The sequence below is a fragment of the Fulmarus glacialis genome, unplaced genomic scaffold (assembly GCF_000690835.1).
Source record: "Fulmarus glacialis isolate BGI_N327 unplaced genomic scaffold, ASM69083v1 scaffold8954, whole genome shotgun sequence".
In the NCBI taxonomy this organism is placed as follows: domain Eukaryota; kingdom Metazoa; phylum Chordata; class Aves; order Procellariiformes; family Procellariidae; genus Fulmarus; species Fulmarus glacialis.
Genome location: NW_009208645.1, coordinates 1 through 21809, shown reverse-complemented (window position 1 = coordinate 21809; position 21809 = coordinate 1). Strand labels below are relative to the sequence as shown.

Here is a 21809-nt window from a genome sequence, read left to right as displayed (position 1 = left end):
CTGATACCTTTGCCAGTAATTCTTTAAGCGGCTTCAAAACGACTCATTCGTGACAAATTGGCATAGTCAGCAGGATCCTAAACCAGTAATTCGCGACAACCTTCCCTAGCTGGCTCACTCACCAGCTGTGTCAGGAAGTTATCTTCCACACACTCCAGGAACCTCCTCGACTGTTTCCTCTCTGCTGTATTGTCTTTTCAGCAGACATTTGGTAAGTTGAAGTCCCCCATGAGAACAAGCGATTGTGAGACTTCTCCCAGCCACTTATAGAGTATCTTTTCTGCCTCTTCATCCTGGTTGGATGGTCTGTAACAGCCTCCCATGATATCTGTCTTGTTGACCTTCCCCCTGATCCTTACCCAAAAACACTCAACCCTATCATCACCATCATCAAGCTCTAGACAGTCAAAACACTTCCTAACATACAGGGCTACAAGTACATTGCGAGCAAAAGGAAGACAAGAGAAAACGTGGGCCTGCTGCTGAATGGGACAAGGAACCTGATGCAAAAGGCCATGTAAAAGGCAGAGGTAGTCAATGTCTTCCTCAGTCTTTACTGATAAGACTGGCCTTCAGGAATCCAGGTCTTTGAGACCAATGGGGAAGTCTGGAGCAAGGAAGATCTACCATCAGCGGAGGAGGATCAGGTTAGAGAACATTTAAACAAACTGAACACACGCAAGTCCATGAGACTTAATGGGATACAACCACAAGTGCTGAGGGAGTTGTTTGATGTCATTGAGAGGCCACTCTCCATTATCTTTGAAAGGACATGGTCATCAGGGAAGATTCCTGAGGACTGGAAGAAAGCAGATGTCACTCCTATCTTCAGTAAGGGCAAGGAGGAGAATCTGTGGAGCTACAGGTCAGCCAGGTAGCAAATGATTAAAGATAGCATGCTCTGACTGTAACAAAGCATGCTCTGATCACAACAAAGCATGCTAATCCTAGAATTAACCTGTTACTTTAACGTTGGTATAAGTTATGTTCAACATCATACTAAAGAAATAGTGAAAGAGTACACTAAAAAGTTTTTATAGCTGCCCATATCAGTTTAGAAGAGGAAGTCGATGCAAATCTACAGTCTACTCCAAACCTAGTTCCTTACTTAATCCTTTGTTCTTAGCTACATACTTCAAAAGAAGGGACACTCACCTTTACCTACTCTTGCCCTCTCCCTCCTCATGTGTTAACTATACACAGATTAAACATACCCAGATCCATTACGTCTACAGCCAGTGCAAATGCCCCCCAAAACAGGTATATTAGCTTTAATAACACAGAGAGACAAAAGAGAGACAAAAGGAGATACTGTGTTGACTTCAATTTCTGCACTGGTGGTTAAGAGTTTGCAATCAACTAATTAGCTGTTTTTAACTGACAGAATGTGGTGAGAGGGTTAAAACTGAAGAACAGCCAGGCAACTTACCATGGCTCTTACATGGATATTTTGAGTCTTTACATTAAAAAGAATAAAAACATATATAGTTATCCAGATTACCTTAATGCCTTCCAATACTGGTGCTGTATCTTTCAGTGTCTCCGAGTGCATCGCCACATCTGCCCTTGCCAGTTCTTGTTCAGTACCCATAGCCATCTGACTTTTTTTAACTTGCAGAGCAGCTGCTTCAAGATCTGCTGCCGATTCCACCTCTTTCTAAATTTGAAAGCCCCACGAAGTTTTAATTAAAACAAAGATAACATTATCTGTATTAGCATCACTAAAGAATGACTTCTCAAAATAGAAATAGTTGCCAAAGTAGACGCAGACATTTTTATGAGAAGACAACGTTAAAAAACTGCAACATATTGAGTGGTTTCACATTAAAATACCCACTTGCACTTAATGAACTATGCCTGTGAGCTCCTGAGGCTTAATTCACCAGTAAAGCAGGCCAGCAGCTTTTATAGTCAAGTATTATACAATGACATTATCAGGTTAATGAGAAATAGAAAGAGCCAAAGATAAGAACATTTAAAGTACAGGGTGGGGGAAATCAAAAAACAAGCAAAACCACCACCTTTGCTAGAAGAATAAAAGGTTTCTCTTATTACTCTAACTAAGAGGAAAGAGAAATCGAAGACTGAGACAAACTTTCATTGAACCCTTCTGTGTTGCAGTCTGTTTTAACATTATCCCACATCTTCTACATGTGGATTTAAAGTCCAGTTTCTTGCAGGCAACACCCAGAGCAGAGGCAACAACTCATAACATGCTAGTTTTCACATCACTGACATCCATTTCTCAACAGTTGAGAGCAGAACTTACCATGGCTGCAACTTGAAGGGTTTCTTTGGCTTTCTCTGCAGCTTCAGACAATCTTTCCATCTCTTTTTCTTCGTTTTCTTTTCTGATGGCTTCCTCTTCCTGAAGTGTTGCTTCCAGCCGTGCTTTGTTATCTATTTTTTCACCTTCAACTTCTGCCACTTTGACTTGAGCCTCTTTGGCCTAAAAATAATGCAAGAAGTCTATAAAAGTCTGTATGTGTGTATATACATGTATGTCTACATAATGTAAAAACTTTATATATCCTTATCGAGATAGGCAGTACAGGTATGCTAATGGATATAGTTAAAACCCCCCCAAATTACCCTATTTTTGCATTTCTCAGAAAAAGATTATTCTCTTTCTTTGAAAATGAGAACTTTCCACCCTGAAATCGTACATATTCTTCATTCTCTTTCTCTCAAGACTACCAATAACCTACTCAGATCATTTCTGTTTCTACACAACAACATCAACATTTTTATGTATATGTCTTTATATTGCCCAGAGCATAGATTGTTTTTTATATAAGTAAAAAGCGTATTATAATTCTATTCTTCTTATGCTATTACTGTCTACTGTCATGCAATGAAATATTGCCTTATATTTGCTTTATTCTCAGACACCGCCACCTATAAGCCAACTTCTTCTGTGTTTGAAGGTCACTCAAATAAACCTCCCCATGGTTTAGCTTTTCAAGGAAAAGAAAGGAACCAAGAAGAACATCTACTTGTCTGAATGGATTTTCAGTGATAATACTGAAAGCTGGTTACAGACTATGTACATCAATACTTACAACACTCTCTGGTAGTGTCTGAAGTGTTGTTTTGAGCTGATCAGCTGGAGAAAGGGTATCTGGAAGATACATGGCTCTCGATAAAATAAGCAACGAAGTAGGGATTTCCTGGTTCAGATGCAGATCTAACCACTGTAAATGCAATAATAAAACAAATCTTCAACTTTTGGATTTTTTTCTTTTTTTTTTTTTTTACAGATCAAGTCAAGCATACACAAAAAAGTAAATACTTTTTTTTTTTACCACTACTTATCAGTCAATATCCTAGCACAGGAACTACAGGCTATAAGCAGCTAAGAATTAGGGCAATTGCATTGATATATATGAAGAAGTATTTTGTTTGAAGAAGTATTTGAAGAAGTATTGAATGAATATTTGAAAAAGTGTTTTGTTTCACATGCATCTTCCTCTAAACCAGGCAACACCAAAAGACAAAGAACTGATCTACTTGGAGAAGAGTTCTTTACAGAGTAATACAAATAATTAACAAGACAAACTTCCAAAATTGCAAACATATTTCAGATATGTTTAAGTCTAAATATCTATTTGCATCATCAAAACATCATGGCCCAGTCAAAAGCCAGAAACCCACTGCTACTACATACTTACACAGTACACATGACAAAAGCTTATTAAGGAGAAAGGCTGTTTTAGCCAAGCCTTTTATGAGAACAGAAGCAAAATGAGTTCTCAGAATCATAACAAAAACCAGAGCTAGCAACTGAAGTTAGGTCTGTCTATTGTCTTGCAAAAACATACCTGTTTAAGCTGTTCCTTGAGACGCTCCTCTGTCACGCCAAGAGCTCTCATACCTCGGGCACGACAAGCTGCCTGCAGTTCTTTAACAGTAAGGCTATCAACTCCTTCTTCAGCAATCAGCTGCACAAAGCGTAAAATAAACTTTAACATCTTTAACAGCTCAGAACTGACGAACCATCAATGCACATCCAGAAGCCCGTATTTTTATAATGGCCACTAGAGGTTGCTGTGATAACACAAAATAACCTCCACTTTTTAAACAGTGAACATTATACTGTAGTCTTAACAGCTCCATAATGGTAATGTCAATCTCTCTCTAAGCTAATATTTCTATCAGCTCCCTTACAAATTATAGTTTCATAGAAATGCTTTTCTTTGTAACATAATTACTTTCATTGCAATTAATGGTAGATTAAAGAGAGGTCAGCTTTTTCTTTACAAATAAGGACACTTCTGTTTTTAAGCTCTTCAAGCCTTTTCGTTCTAAGTTAGCCCAAAAATAAGACAATTAAGACAAAAAAGGAAAATGCCTAGAGAGACATACATATATCCACACACACTGATTATTCCTACATGTCAAAATTATTAACCAGTGCCTATTTAGAATGACTCACTTTGTCATCTGCTTTTATGCTTCTCAACCTCATAGTCAGCTGGAAGCGGAGAAAATTATTTGTCCCAATTGACTGAAGTTCCAACAATTTACAAAGTGCCACCAACTGAGGCCTGGTTAGATTGTCCAGAGTCAACTCATCTTCAAACAGTTTAGAGAACCTTAAGATCTCCTCATTACTGGGTCTTTCACCAGTTTCCCTGATCTGTAAGAAAAAACACACACACACACAAAGCTTTTCAAAGCAAATGGTACAGTTGGGCATTATTTAGATCTGTAAGAAAAAACACACACACACACACAGCTTTTCAAAGCAAATGTTACAGTTGGGCATTATTTTGAACAATAAAAATATTCTCCTCATTTGTCAAGTACTTTGCATCAATTTTGGGATAAGAAATAGGACACAAGGAAGACATGAAAGGAATTTAAAAAACCAACAGCTTATTTACTATAAAAGGCAAAAGAATTGATGGTGTTGATAGTTTCCAACAACATTGCATAATATCTTTAAGATAAAACTAACAACAACAAAAATTAGATGCATCTGTGTACTAATGAGCAGGTCTATCTGAGTTGGCACTGCCATGAGATACCTCAAAAAAAAAAAGTATATCTGAGCAAATAGTTGCTACAGAAGTCACACTGGCAAGTATACTTTCTGGTACCATACTTACTAAACATAAAAGCACATTAAAAGCATCGCCCTGTGAAGATAAATTAAGAAGTATGTCCAATGGCAAAAATTTTGCAACATTGGTGTCCCTATGAAAGACGGATTTGGACACTTACCTACCTACATTCTCTCCACAACCACATTTGTTACAATACTATTTTGCTTCCAGTTCCTAGCTTTTCTGCGGCACCTCAATGCAAATGCACTTGTACTTGAAGTTATTCCAAAGTATAAGCCACTATTTGGGAAAGAACTCTGCATCCTTCTTGCTGGAAGGTTCTATGTAACTGCTTGTACAAATGCAAAGTTAAGCCTTTAAGTTATGTGTTGTCAAATGGCACTTCACAGTAATTAAATCCAAATACTGGAAGCAGAAATAACAGTTCCAAGAAGCAGAAAAAAAACCCATTCCCTAGTCTCATCAGGTCATAGTAAAACATAGTAAAACCTGCATAAATGTTGATTTTTCTATTTTAAGTATACCATCAAATGCTTATTAGTGACATTACTGAATGCAAAATCTATAGAACTTAACAATGAAGTACTCCGAGTCACTTAATACCTTCAGTCTCAACAGTAAGTACGTAGACACCCAAAAAACAATTTTCCCAATCTCTCTACCTTTTTTGAAGCCCGATAAAGAAAACATAAGCTACGTGACATCAGGTACAGTCTGAAAACCTAACATTACCTATACAGCCTGATTTATTATTCCTACTTGTTTTACTTGCCAACTCAAATCTTTTAGTGAACAGCTACTGAGTACAGGAAAAGGTAAAAATTTGGAAGACAAGATGGGCTTGAGTCCATTAACCTCCAGGATACTTGTGTAGCAGAGAAACCAACTCAGAGAAAGAAAGGTCAAAGGCCTTGTTGTTCCACTTCACCAGCTCCTTCACTACAGGAGCCAAAAATGGAACTTTAAAAATACAGAAAGTATTTTCTTCCTTATTTAAAGCTGAATTTTGGCAGCCAAGCATATGTTTCTTGAGAGTACAAACTGAAACTTTCTAGTACATCACTAGCTTCAAAGCAACACAGATAAATTCTGGAATTCTGCAGCAAGCACGTTAAGCCTGTAATCAATGGTTCTTGCAGCATCAAATACTTCACTGCAGAAGCAGCTATAAAAGAATAGCAAAAAACTGGGAAACATTTAAGTTTCTTCTTGCTCTGACATTTATTATCTAGTACAGTGAAAGGAGATCAATAAAGTTTGTCTCCATGGCACAAATGAGAAAAATATAGCTGCAAAAAGCACACCCACATGTAAGAAATGCAGGGCTCGAAACTTCTTTTTAGTCATCAGAGGAACCTGGGACTTCCTCCAGCAAATGTGGAGGATACGCCATTTATTTCCACAGAAATTAACTGCCAAATGTAAATTCTCAGTAGCAGTTCTTTCAGAGAAAATGAAATGTTCCAAGCGTGAAGCATGACTGTGGCATGCTCCCAGAGTCTGCAGCGTCAGTGCTTCAGCTACTAACTACTATAACTAACCATTTAAAATTTTCTGCAGATGAAAAAGAACTGAAACAGATGATTGCATAGGAGCTTCAAAGTACATGGACTGCAAGCAGATACCGAATGGCAAAGCTTGCCAATATCATTTTCTGAGGTAACCTACGCAGAAATCAACACGATCTTATTACTCCACCCTTTAAAACTTTATTCTCAGCGCTGACAAGCAGGAAAAGCTCAAGCTAGCTGCCAGGACTTGTAAAGTTCAGGTCTGAAATCCCCAGGCTTATGTGCCTTTTTCTGTACAAATACATACTCTCCCCAAAGGAGGGGACTACACTCTTACTTTCAACAAAGCACCTGGTGACTGTTGTTGGCTCCATCTCTTACCCAACAACCCCACAATTAAGAGAACTCAGAAGCGTGAGCTTCTGACTGAAATAAATCCTATTCTGAGAAGATTTAAGAAGGTATTTTTCATCTCTCCAGGGAATACCTTACCCTTACCTACAACTTGGTGAAAGGAGACACTGAGGTATTTTTCATCTCTCCAGGGAATACCTACCCTTACCTACAACTTGGTGAAAGGAAACACTCTAAAACCTAAAGGCCATCAACGTAGGAGGCAGATATCTGACGTTTAGTCTGTGTCAGCAACTGCTTGCGAATAGAGAAATTTTGTACCAAACACAGCACTCACATTCTAGCAAAACCCCAGACTATACCACACACTAGTCAGTACCCGAAAGGATTTCAGCAGTAGAGCAGCCGTGCATTTAAAAACTGTTTTTATAAGCAGAATTATATTTGATAAAAAAATTTTAGTTTTCCCCCCATTAAGTTTTAATCAGTTAATTTAAAAACTGTTTTTATAAGCAGAATTACATTTGATAAAAAAATTTTAGTTTTCCCCCATTAAGTTTTAATCAGTTTATTAGGGAAGAACTTCTTTCTCCCACTTTTTACACCCAATGTTCAAAAAAAGAGGTCAAAAACTACAAAAGTAATCACTGAGCATATAATCTTTTTGATGTTAGAATTAACTTATTAACAGAATAAGAGAACGAGAAGCAAATGAGCAGAAATATACTGCTTCTAGAATCAAAAAAAGAGTGAAAGTACCAGCCAGAATACCAAAGCTAAGAACAGTAAAAATTCAGCACACTTAAGTATTACATGCAAAAAAGAAATCTATCCTAAAAAAAAAATTACATCCTGCTACTTCAAATCCAAGAGAATAAAGGTATCTGACGATTACCATAGACAAAACAAAACACCAAGCTATTTTTTTGGTAGGAAGAGAAAACGTATTTTTTAAAATTTTTACCTTTTGAAAGAACGTTGAAAAATCTTTTGTAACATTTCCTTTGGCTGCTTTATTTTTTAAGGCCATCTCCTCAATCGTGTCTTGAAGGAATTTAGCCAATTCAAGCTTTACTCTCAATTCTTTCTTCAATCTTTCCTCCTGTTAAAGAAATACTTGGTTTTAAAAGTTCTTTCCAGAAATATGCACACTAAATGCCACTTCTGCCCCCAGACAAGTTATGTGGAGTACTTCTGAACTTCTTCTGTAACACACACATTACAACAGGACATTCACTCTTACCAAAGATCCCCAAATCTGAACTGAAAAATAGGTTGATCAGCTCAAAGCTCAATGAAGCATGAGATGCAATGCCAACAGAGTGAAGTGCAGCATGAGTGGCCTCACCTGCTAAAACTGACATGCACCCTTCTGAATTAGAAACAAAAAAATAGAAACTAACCAACTTTGGTTTGGGTAATTCCCAACTCTTGTACCCAGCACAGAAATCCTACACTACATCTCATCCAAACAAAGAGGAATTTATCACAGAACTAGAAATGAATGGTTACTTAGATCCAAGTATATGATTGATCATATCTGTGACTGACTGGGAGCTCACTATGTACGAACCTCATGTTAAGTATTTTGTGCTCTGAAAGTGAAAACTTTTGGGGCTTTTTGGTTTGTTTTTACAAAGCTGTAAACAATTCCCAGAAAACTTAACTAAAAGAAATAAAGTTTAAACAAAACAATGTATCAGAAGGTTTTTAAATATTTAGTATACCTACAAAAAAACTTGCATCCAGAATAAGGACTACAAATGTTAAAACGAAGTCTGCCCATTTTAATACAAGCTAGAAAAAGAGTTTCAGAGCTTTCATTTCTGCTTGGTAAGGGTCATAGAAAATGGAGATAAGGATAGCGAAAAAGACAAGAGAAGCTTACAGCCCTGATAGCTAAGCACCTGCACATATAAAAAGGTAAATCAGGGTGGCACTGTTTCACTATTAGATGTTAACAGCAAGATCATCAAACAACATACAGAAAGACAAAACCATTCCCCAAATACCAAATTTCTTTTTCCAATGTCTGATTTCTTTCTTTACCAAAGAAAGTTCTAATTCTTTCAAAACATGTTACTGGATTATAAATTCAGACCTGCTTACCTTTTTAGACTTTGTCTCAAATGTAGAGGGAAGCATATTAGGGAACAACTTAAGAGCCACCGGAAGCAAAAATTCCATAAATGGGACAACAAGAAAAACTAGGAAAGGGACCAAGCGGAAAAGATCGGCACATATTCGAAGAAACTGGAAGGGGAAAAAGAAAGAAAAAAAGAAATGTATTGAGAAGCAAGATTTTATAAATTTAAAAAATACTTGACATGATCATCCACATTATCATTCAAGCACACGTACATATATTTGCTACAAAGGAAATTTAAAATAACACAGAAAAAGGATGTGACAAAGTCAGTTTTTAGTATCTTTTTCTTCAAGTTGCTATATACTACAGAGTGCTGAGTTTCACCAGTTTCCAACACTATAGAAAGTATTTCAAAAGCCTTACTGTGTCTCAATAGGATTATTGAACAAGTATCTCATTTAAACCTCTTAAAAGCACCTGAAAACAGGAGGTGGTCATTTGTTGTCGTTAAAGCTGCTTAACTTCTTTTATTCATCTTTATTTGCGCTCCACCACTTCTCACATGCATGAGCTACTATGGACTAAGTAATCAAGAATAAAATAAAAGATCCCTCCCCCTCTGCCTCATAACAATTGTAATGCACATTTAAATCCAGGTTAATGAGCCCAGCTTGGTAGATTCTTTTTTTTTTTTTCAAATCACTGCTCTTCTAGAGCAGTAATCCTTTGAAGCAGGCTGATGCATTAGTTACTGAATTTTGAACTGCATAAAATAAATATTGTCCTTCTGATTTCTGTACACCCAAAAATGTATATATTAGGCCGTACAGTCTACAATCAAATCTTTCAGTACTTGTTGGAAGCTTCATAACTTGGTTTATATCAGGGAGTGCAGATCTTGCTTGACTCTACCTCATTTTACAAAGCAAATAACCAGTTATTGGAATTAATGCCAGTTCCTAAATCAGAGGCTGAAGGTCGGACGTACACTACAGTACACTACTGCCACAGCACTGCCATGCAACATCATGATTTGATAAACACAGCTACGACTGGCAAAAACTGGCAACATAAATGCTTTTACACAAATAAACGCATGCTTCCCCCTCCATCCCCTCCCCACAGCTCATGCCAATCCAGGGGAACAGCAGCAACAACCAGTATAGATTGCACGTTGCTAGGACTGCTTTGCTAGAATACAGAACCAGTAAAACTTTAACCATAATTTTCTTAGCCTAAAACCAGCCAAAATCTTGAATACAGTCTGAGGAATGCACGAACTCCACAGATCCAAAGTTCGACATTTTTCTTTGTATATAAAAAATGCAGTTTCCCAGAAGGGATGCTTTGGTCCATTGTTTACAGGCTCAAAGATGTTTTCATTCATTACAACAATAGAAGATAAATGACTACCAGAGAGTTCAAAAAGATGTAAGAAAGTTTGGAAGAAAATTTTAAGTCAGAAAAACAAGTACATTTTCCCTAAAAAAAAAAACCCTCAAAAATTTCTACAGAGTGCAATACAGAGTTCTTATTTCTGCCCAGTATCTATTTTTAGACAGCGTGTGGAAGGCAAAATCCGTATCCAACGAAGCAGTTTTACAACTGGATTAAGCTAATGCTAACCTGAGATAATGTATAAAGAGTCATGAATGCACACTAGCAGTCACAATGTGAAGGTACACCATTGATCCAGCTAAAACTAACCCATAAATACATACACAGACAAGCGAAAAAGGATCAGCACAAACCAAGAGGGTGGGGGGAGGTGTTGGAAAACATGATTTGAGCACCGAGCAGGACTGGGCTTTTTCACAGCAGCACTGTCCTGGATCAGCTTACATAAATCATGAAACTGCACCCTCCACTAACTCAAGGAAAACAACTTTGCACAGGAACCTAATACAATAGTGCATGATTACATACACATTATTTAGCAGCACAGCATGTGACTACTCTGTATCTGCTGCTACAATTCATGCATTCCACTTTTTCCTCCTCTGCAGGGCTGAAGAGTTTCTAAAGCTGATATACTTGCCGCAAACTCCATAGTGTTTGCCACCTCACTTCCGTGTCCTGAACCATCCTGCTGTAGGAAGCAGCACTAGAGTTTTTAACAGCCAGTATCACATTTTGCATGTTTTACTTCTTCCTGCCTTCTCTCCTAAGTGTAGATATGTAATCCTGTTGAATCCAAACCCTAACAGCAATTGTACAAGCAGAATTTTGGAACCGACTTTTGGTTTACATAAGCAATAGCTCTCTTGCATTAGCCATGCTGCAATTGCTTGTTAATGTGGTTAGATTATTTGGATATCTTTCCATTATTGCCTCCAAAGAGGAAGGAAAGGGCAGGCAGAAATAACTCATTTGTCAGTCTGCGTGAAGATAAGATTTCTCTAGGACTGTCAGTTCACATGCAGTTTAATCCGTTTAAAGCAGTATGTACTTCAAATTTTTTTTTTTTTTTTTTAAAGTTCAGGAGCAACTTTTGCAAAGTTGTAGCTAATCTGGCATCAAAGTTTTAAGACATCTTTAAATCAGTCAGCATACTACAATTTAAGGCTGAACTGATAAAAAATGAACTGTGTTGAAACAAACTTAAAATAAAGTTTAAAAAAAGCACATCTAAAGGGTTTTGTTCAGCTGTGGGCTGGTTTGCTTTTCACTGACCCTGGGTTCTAAGCCTACCGTAACTCCGTTCAAGAGACAGGATGTCCTCTACCTCCATACAAAGAAAACACAAAACCTAGATTGAGAAAATAACATTACTGTAGTTCTTAAAACTATTTTCTCTACATCTTCTACCTGGATTGCACGCATACAGACACGCACATACATCATTAGATCTTACATCTAGACACTTACATCATAGACAGGCTACATCAACGTAAACACTAATTTATACCTGCACATTAAATTTCTGTTTTATTTAAAATAAGGGATTTGATACTGAAATTGCACATCTGCACAGAAAAAAGAACTCAGGAAGGCCAAATGCCAGACCACTACGTAAATATAAGAAAGACAGCTCTATCATCACCAGATGATGAAACTAAAGGGCAATCAAATGAATACATCCATCTATTGATGGAATAATGCACGCGTGTCCAAAGATAACGTATTACTTCTAAAGGTTCATGGCTTCTAGAATACAGTCCTGATCTTTCAGCAGAAATATTTCCATGATACCCATATTTTACTGCGTTTGTATAATTTCTCAGAAGTATGGCTCAGTGAACATGAAACAGGCAGGAAAACCAATGGTTCCAGTCTTGCCCTCCAGAGGATTTCTGATTCTGTTTTAAACCACAAATTAATTTGTCTCACTTGGTTTTCCAAGTTTTCCAAAGCTCTCAATAAGCCAGCACAAGCCAGAACTGCCACTTCAAGAAGTCCTGCGGTCCTCATTCCCTCCGTATCCTCAGTTACTCTTTCTTGGCTCTACATAATCCCCTCTCTTACATCAGCACAGACTGTTATATTTATTGCTGAGCAACGTTTCAGCTGGATCAGCTGCCAAACATACTCTTGTTCCAGAATAAGGAGGAGGGCAAAAATAAGTAGCATGAAGATGCTGAGACCACATACCATCTGAGACCACATGTAATCACAGATGAAAACTACTACATGTGCATTTAACAATTTTTGTTATTTGGCTAACCTTGCGAATATAGGAAAAAACTTTTGCACACTGCATTAAGATGTCATGGTTTTTAATTACACGTGAAAATGTTTTCCTGGTTTCGGCTGGGATAGAGTTAATTTTCTTCCTAGTAGCTGGTACAGTGCTGTGTTTTGGATTTAGTAGGAGAATAATGTTAATAACACACTGATGCTTTAGTTGTTGCTAAGTCACTAAGCTTACATACTTAAGGACTTTTCAGCCTCCCATGCTCTGCCAGGTGCACAAGAAGCTGGGAGGGAGCATAGCCAGGACAGCTGATCCAACTGGCCAATGGGGTATTCCATACCATATGGCGTCATCCTCAGTACATAAACTGGGGGTTGGTCAGGGAGGGGCGATTGCTGCTTGGGGACGGGCTGGGCATCGGTCAGCGGGTGGTAAGCAACTGCATTGTGCATCACTCATTTTGTATATTCTACCATTATTATTATTATTATTATTTTCTCTTCCTTTTCTGTTCTATTAAACTGTCTTTATCTCAATACACAAATTTTACTTTTTTTCCCCGATTCTCTCCCCCATCGCCCTGGAGTGAGGGGGGAGTAAGCAAGCGGCTGTGTGGTGTTTGGCTGCCTGCTGCGTTAAACCACAACAATGTTCAACTACGTACCAAATTTTATCAGGAAATGATTAAAACAATGAGCAAATATTTGTATTTTTGATCATTTAACAAAATTTTTGAAGGCAGAGATGTGAACCTAACACATTGCGTGTCCAGTGCACAAACTGCAGAGAACCAGACCGTGATTGCAAGCAGCACTATTCACGCCTGCTGCCAGAGTACATACACTTTTCACTCTCCAACATTTCTTCCAGCACATTTTTTTCCAGCAATGCTTTTTTTTTTTTAAAAGGCAGGAAGACAGATTTGAATATTTTATCTGTATCAACTGCTTAGACATTTTGTCTTTAAAAATAGTAAAATGAGAACTATTAAATCAGCATGTTTGATATATTGCTAATGAACTGGTGAAGGTGAATACCAACACATTCTTTCAAAAAAAATTTTTTAAACTATACCAGTTTTAAAACAGCTTATTATTTTGCAGTCTTTCCATATATAAGAGCTCACATCAAATGTTTTTAAATATCCATATATCTTTTAATTCTAGTTGAATAAGCATATTTACTTCATCCACAAACTGAAATTACTATTGAAATGCATGTATATTATCCTAATTTGAAAGCACTCTCATTTTGCACTCCAGATTTCATCTCCATCCCCTCTTCTGTTTTCTTTAAAATTATCAGTTTTCACAGTTTCATAAATGTAAGCTACATGCCATAAAGAAAAACAAAAGTATAAACCAAAAACTTTCCTCAAACTATCTTCTTTGGACTAAACTTATCTCACAAATATATTTGTAACTGAGATAGTACTAATATCTGATTATCAATCATGCATTACAGCCTGCAGCTTTTTTTCTGTTTAAAAAAACCCAAAAAACAGAATTGGCACAAATCCAACCTTTTGGAAGTGTTCTTCCTCTATTTTTCCAGCTGTAGTAAAAAAGCAGAGAAAGTGACTATGTACACACATGTAGCACATGGATGGGAACTTGAGAACAAACCACAACTGCTGTCCACATGACAAAACAGAAGAATCCTCTGCTGTTCCAGCTAGAAAATACCAAATTTATCTTCAATAATGGGGAACAAGACTAAAATGTTTTGGAGTCAAATCCAAAATTTTTAGTGTCCACATAGGGAGGAGGAGGGAAATACACCTAGCAATTTTAATTCTAGGAACAGAAGACAACAGAAAGAACCAACTCGGTTCAAATAAAATGGAGCAATTGCTAAGGACACTCAAACGAAATTGGTATTTACTCAGTACCTGTCTCCGTTCTCGACGAGACAAAGTGTTTCCATGAAGAATGCGCCAGAGCATCCTTGCAGCTATTTTTGTGTCAATCCACAGTAATCGAAAACCATGGTAATAGTGCTTCAGTTCGTCCACAATCCTCTGTCCGATAGATTTTTTCACAACTTCCACTTCTGTTGGACTATATACAGGACCTCCTTCTTCCAACTTCTTGTTTTTGTCCTTTAAGGACTTCAGTGACTTTTCAACTATGGAGTCATCTTGAAGGGGACGTGAAGAATGCCACCATCTAACTGGAAGATACTGGGGACCTAAAACACCCATGGTTGCTAGTGGCGTCCATGAGCCAGAAGAGCTCATAAGAGTAAAGTATATCTGTTCAGATCCTTTAGTCCAACAACAGTAGCGATCTTTTTTGGAGTATGCGTAAACAGGAGGGACACTAGTGCAATATTTAAAGTGTACAGTCCTTCAGAAGAAAAAAAGCATTCAAGAATTAGCAATAGATCATAAGCTATTTATATATATTTGTATAGTTATATAAAGATATGTTTTTATAAAATGCATCATTTGAGAAATATATACTGCATATTTAAGAAAAAAACCCAAACCTGTGACTCTCAAGATCAGGATGTCTATACCTGAAATGAACGCTTGGCTGTACTTCGTGACAAAAAATAACCCGCAGGGAATTTTCCATTAAACAACTTTGAAAAGGTAGCTTATTTTATTACTGAAGAGTAGCTACCAGAAGTGCTTTCCATTTAGAGAGCTACATTTGAAAATAAATCTGTAAATCCACAAGTAACATAAAGCCCCTTCTATTACTTCTCCTGTTTGAACAAAACAGTCGAGGAAAAAATACAAGCTGTAGACTTGGGACAGGTGCTGAGTTAGAGGAAGAAATTCATATCAGAGAAATCCGATTTCATTAGAGTTCCTCTTTTACTAACTCCATGCATCTAGTTTTCCTTTTTCAGCAGAAACTTTATGCACAAACTTCCATCATGGTACTGAGCTGGGGCACACAGAACCAACACTCTTCTATCTTACTCAGAATTCTGTTCTTTAATTAAATGTAAACTGAAGTTAAAAGGAAAGCATTGCTCAAACATCCCAAACACTCATTATACACACAGAAGCACTACTCATTAAAGTAGGATTGTACATACTTTTATAAAAGGATATGACAAACTTAAAATAGTAGATAAAATATTTTATATAAATGAGTTCCATTAGGTGTCTCTCAAACTGAAATGCAAGCATTAAGTCATCTACAGGACAGAAATGACTGGGGTGTTTCTTCACTGAGCCCTTGTACTACCAAAACAAAATCAGAATGTGTATTTGTCTTCAGTCAATGAGCAGAAAATAGGTGCAAGTGGCTCTACAGCTGAGTAACACTTTAAGGAAAAAAAAAGGTTTATTGAACACGTGTAAGTATTAGCCTCACTCACTCAATTTTCAGCCAGAAGTACTTTATAAACTTATCACATGCATCCAATGAATTTTAAATTACTTCAATGGTTTTATCCATTTAATGTTATTCAAATAGAGCTTTATGCAACAAAATTTACTGAAGTATTATTTTTTAAAGACACATGATTATTTTCTAGCTTAAACTAAAGTTTTAAGCATCTGACCATCCACTGGTCAGATGACTGCTACACAAAACATTTTCTTTATTAACTAGAAAACTACACACTTGCACAGATATTAACGAATGAGAATTATGGTTCCTTTAAGAAAATAAAGTACATATTCAAAACCACATTAAAACACTCGCATAAATCAATCCATCCTAACTCTAAGTCATTTCCCAAAAGCAGAGCTCCAGGCCTACAAACCAAGTTCCACCTACATACATCTACATTCTTCTGTATGCAGAGAGGAAGGGAGCTCTGCCAGCAGAACTCGTTCTGAATCTGCAGAGAAAAAAAATTTCACCGGAAATGTGCCTCTTTGAACACACTTTCACTAGGAGGATGTCAAACATAGAACTTCTCTCCCAAGCTGTCCTCAGTACTTGTATCATTAAAGTCCCTTGCTTCTGGATCTGGGTCATGTGGGGCATGGGCACTAGTTTGTTTTATTTTATGCAGCAACATTATATTAACAGCAGCTTTTGGTAAAAAAAAAACCTTCTCAAAAGAATAACAAGAATTTCCGTCCAATATTCTGCTGCTCATATAACAGACTTAAAACTGTAAGTTTCCATTTTTTCAAAAGAGAGGCCCCATATAATAATCTACTAAAAAGAAAACAGAGATTTTAAAATGCTTTATTATTTTATGTATTAAAAAAACCCTCTCATAATTAATTATACAGTAAGTGATATAGAACTAACATGACTAAAAAAGAAAGGAATTACTTTGTTTCTTATCAGAGGGCCATGTCTAGAGACACATCCTTATGTTAAAATGGAAACTTAGGAAACTGAAGAATAGTCACTGTTTCCTGAGCAGTTAGACTGTAAATAAACTAGAGAACACATATTTTAACATTCCAAGGAAAGGCGTTAGGAAATTCATATCCACAAGTACGCCTTGTGAGCCAAGTCAGGAACAGAGAATGGTTTCTGCCAACATCCAACTCCTTAAGTTCTGTAAGAGCACACAGCAGCTGGATTCATTTTCAGAAGAGGACACCATCTCCTAGGAGAGCCTCACCCAAGGCTGTAATATACATTAAACTACTTTGGTTTAATAAAGATACAACTCAAATGATCTACATTCTTAACTGTCAACTATGTTTTTCAAACCAGCTTTGACTGAATGTTTACTCTATGGAACTCCACAGAGAAAGTATGCAAGAAGCCCATGATATCCCGTGATGTCACCTGGAATCAGAACTGGAATGTCACTCAAGAACAAGATTAATATTGTATTGCTTTCACATCGTAAGTGCAACAAAAAGGGAGGAAGTGGGCGAAAAAAGGAAGATCTCACTTTCCTTCTCCACACACAACCAAGCAGGTGAAGAGAGCAATACTCAGACTTCCTTTAATCTATCAATAACATAAGCTGAAGCTAATATTTTCACACTTTGTCTAGAAGATTTAAACCTACATTCTATGGTAGTATACTAACTGATGGTTTTGTACAGTTTTGAGTTTAGAAAAAAAGTTCATATTTACTCACATTTTGTTTGCCAGCCTCAGGGATGTACAGCTAAGACATGCCCGATCTCCCAAGTTACCTAGAAAAATACCAATAATTAGCATTAATTCTGAAATTCAGGAAGACATTTATCCATATAGTAAATTGTACACAAATATGTGATTTAAAGGACTGACCTTTACTTAGGAATGGCTACTACTGAAAACACAAAAAAGATGCTGCTTAAAAGCAACTGGACTTCTTTATGGTGCACTGTTTGTAAGCACGTTCACACTTTCGATGATTGTGCATCACAAACAGCCAAGACTGAAGCCCAAATACCTCATCCTATTCCAACACAAGTGAAAGCACATGCCTTGTTCTTCTTAATTCTCTCAATCTGTAATCCCAATTTATAGGATAAAAAAGAGAAAACAGGTGGGAAGCAATTCTGTAACGCGGATGACATCTCCGTAAGCGTTCAAGCAAACTATTCATGCATACAGTCGAACTCTGTGGACGTGTGAGGTACTGCTTGCACTTGTTCAACTGCCTGAAGACAGGTTTCCAAGTCCCTCAGACAAGCAACTATATTGCAGAAAAACATCACTGAAAGCAAATGTAATTTTTTAATAGCTCCATGACAACACAGTATTAGATGAGCCAAATGGAGCACCTGGCAAGTGTCTAGGATGATTTTTTCTTTTTTTCAAGCAGAACAACAAAAAAAGTGTGAGTATGAACCTAAACATACCTCACTAGAGAGGTGGAACCACAACACCATTTCAATACATTGCTGTCCGTTTTGATTAGCATGACATAAAAATAACTCTATCGCTGGACCTCACTGCAAAGGATACAAATTGTCCCAAAGGGCAAGAGGCTGATCCAAGAAATATGAAAGATTAGCTTTCCAGCAATCGGCGTGTTCCCCAAAATGAATTTTATTTGAAACTTTAACTCAGAATCAGTCCTAATAATAACTAATAAAGTCCACAAGGAGGACTGACACCTATACAGGCATCCTCTATCCAGGTACAGAGACAAGCAGCATCCGTTCTAGCAACAAATTGAGGAGACTTTTATCAAATTTATCAAATGATAAATTACATAACTCAGTTCACATGCTTCAGTAAAGGGCCATGCTTGAAAGCCTTCTGACCATCCAACACCATGGAAGCACCATGAAATACATAAAATGCTACCTAGTGGCTGTATGCAATCTACAATCACGGAAAATCATCCCCAAGCCCACTGGAAAATAAACAATCTCTCTAAAAAAATTTTTTTAAAAATCTTGTAACCTAGCTGCAACAACTAAATAGCTAGCTAATACCAAGTGCAAAAAGACTCCTGGACAGAACAAAGGAAGAACACATGAGCAAGACTGCAAATGCCTCTACTCTTTTTGGCCAATCTTTTCAGAATTCACTGTAACCAAAACAAAAATTAAAGCCTGGAGTAGGCATGTCATAGCTTGTTTCATCCATCTGGAATCTACTATTTCTGGTCAATCCTAAGAGACAGCAGGGTGTAAAGGTCATTTTAGAGTTTAGTGATCAACTTTTCCATCATCAAAGCTAAGACATAGCCTAAGCTAAGATATAGTCTATGACAGAAGCTGAAGTAGACAGTTCTGAGACATCTGAGAAAATGCAGCACCCAAAGCTGATCACCAAAAGCCTTCTCCAAAATACCCTAATTATTAGAGGCAAAGACATACCTCAGAAATCAGGTAGGGCAATCAGAAGGTATGGAAAGGGGGAGGAGGGGGGAAAAAAAAGGTAAGTTAACTTATCAAAGAAAAATCTCAATAATCAAGGGACGTCCCATGCTAAGTGGGCTTTGATGGCATTATGAAGCCAAAGGAAAAGGATTTACCCATCCCAAGCTATATCAAACTCTTAACAGTTACTCACTGCCACTGCAAGGAGAGCCAGGGGAAAAACTGTCTCTTTCTGGCTGAAAAATCAAAGCCTTGCAAATCTGTGAAGGCATTCTGATACTCTCCAATATTTTACAGAGAGATCAGTAGCTGAATTTCTTGACCCAAGAGTCAACCCATCTCAGAAGGATGTCCCTGACTTTAAGGAACAGCTGAGCAAAGCAGAGAAGTACTCAAAATCTTGATGGTAAGTCGCAGCACGTTAATCTGTTTCTCTCACCTGAGTGCCAGGAAGCACACAAAGCTTCCAAAAATGAGAGTCCTACTAGTAGAGGACATCACCTGCTATGGACAGGTCCCCCTAGGACAAAGAGGGATGATCTGGAGATCAAAACTGGCTTGGAGTTTCTTAGCTAAAACTCCATAACAGCAGGACACTTTTCACTTCGCTTACCTTTATTTTTCTTCCCAACCAGACTCATTAATGCTAAGGAAGGGGCCAAAATTCCAAGGTTACAATAAGAAAACATGCTGACTCAAACACTTCTTGTCATACAGCCATTCAGAGTGTGAATGGGCACACAGAAACATCATTTCACCAAAAGGCTCTGCAAATAACTGTTAATTTCAACTTTGTCAGTTCTGACAACAAGAGCTCTTGCAGTGCTTTGCAGTGTCTGTTCTAATCATGTACCCAAGAGCAAGCCAGCCCTGAAGTAAAATACATACTTTCTTCAGAAAGGAGCAAAGTCCATACTCCTTGCTTCTAGGATAATACAGACATCCAGAAGTGTCTGAACAAGGTTAATGTAGCTTACCATAATCAACACTGTTCATTTAAGAAACCTGCATTAGGATTACTTGGTTTGGAAGTAAGAAAGGTGCTAGTGCCAGAAAAGCTGTATGTGAACATATTCCTCATGGAAAAGTCGTCATGAGAAACTTTATTTTTAAATTTAATGAAACTTCAAGAACAAAATTTTAAATGTAGAATAGCTGTGTACTGCTACTATGTTTAGATTTTTTAAAAGGAAAGGCTAACATAGAGTAAGTCCCTACAGAAGTATAAGCTTGCAGTACTTAACAGGTTGATCTTTACGGGAAGAACATTTAGGATTCTTAGAAGCACTTAGCTTTACATTAATCTTAGACTACTTACACGTAAAGCAAAGAAGATGAACTAAGTAAAGCGAAACATTATACAAAACATTACACTATAGAATAATGTGTTAATAACAGATTAACGCTCCAATTAAAAGCATTGATTGTATCATAAGCATAGTCAATCACAGCACACAAATGATTCGATTCTATCACAGTATTTCAGTAAATGAGAATTTTCATGTGTGAGATTTATAACACACAAAAATGTAGCAATCATTAGCATTTCTTCTTATGCTATGCCACAAGAAGAATCAAAGCTCCCATCTAATTTGTTTATATGGATTGTTTCTTCCCTGTTTTAAATAAATTGGATGGCGAAGATACCCCAGCTTTTTGTTCAGGTCACTGTACAAGCTCAACCTAAATAAATGTCTTTACCACAGTAGCCAAAAAAACATCAACTAGAACAAGCTACCATACTTAAGTGATTACTGGTAACCAAGAAGTCAGGTTGTTTATCAAAATGAACAAGCATCCATATGGTTGATCAGGTTTGCCAGAATCTGAATGTGCAGATACCCAGTTCTCACTGACAGCACTTAAGTGGCAGGTCAGGGCTCAGTGTCAGTGACAAACCGCTGCCTGTTCAGCTTTCACTCATTCCTTGCTAAACCCCTGCCATTCCAACTCATGGATGTAAAAAGCAACCACAAGCCTCATGTACGTCACAGGTTATCAGCTGTTTCATGTCATTAAACTCCACCACCCAAATTATCTTGACTATTAATGGAAACAGTATCACACACTGCATTTCGTTTCTATTCTCCCAAGCTTTCAAACCCACTTGGAAAAAGGCAAATTCACATTTCCTTCCCAATATTGACTAAGAAAATAACCTCACGTACTTTCTTAAAGGGTACTGAGAAGCGTGTAACTAGTGACAACAGGACTTCACAGCCAAGCTACACCGAGAACAAGGCAGGCAGGACTGAAACATAGTAACGTCCTCCTGTACCTTAATAAAAAACACACGGTTTTTTCTTCCTCGGCCAGCTGGCATTGAAGAGATGCATGTGTCCTAACTGCCATCAGGGGAAAGCATCCCCTCAGACCACCCTGGCAGCGAAGCAAAGGCGAGGAGACGAGCTGCCCATCCCCGGCCACGGCAGCTAGGGAGCGAGGGCCC

At 37.5% G+C, this 21809-nt stretch overlaps 1 protein-coding gene across 1 annotated transcript; it reads right to left on the bottom strand.

Moving 5' to 3' along the window:
* Nucleotides 1-1501: 1501 nt before the first annotated feature.
* LETM1 (leucine zipper-EF-hand containing transmembrane protein 1) lies at nt 1502-17732 on the bottom strand (the record flags this gene model as incomplete). Its single annotated transcript, XM_009576561.1, has 9 exons — nt 17677-17732; nt 14549-15005; nt 9044-9187; nt 7899-8036; nt 4436-4639; nt 3822-3941; nt 3063-3194; nt 2270-2449; nt 1502-1657 (listed from the first exon to the last, which is right to left on the bottom strand). Coding segments are annotated over exons 1-9 (1533 nt in total), but the record flags the coding sequence as incomplete, so codon positions are not given.
* Between the last annotated feature and the right edge of the window lie 4077 nt (nt 17733-21809).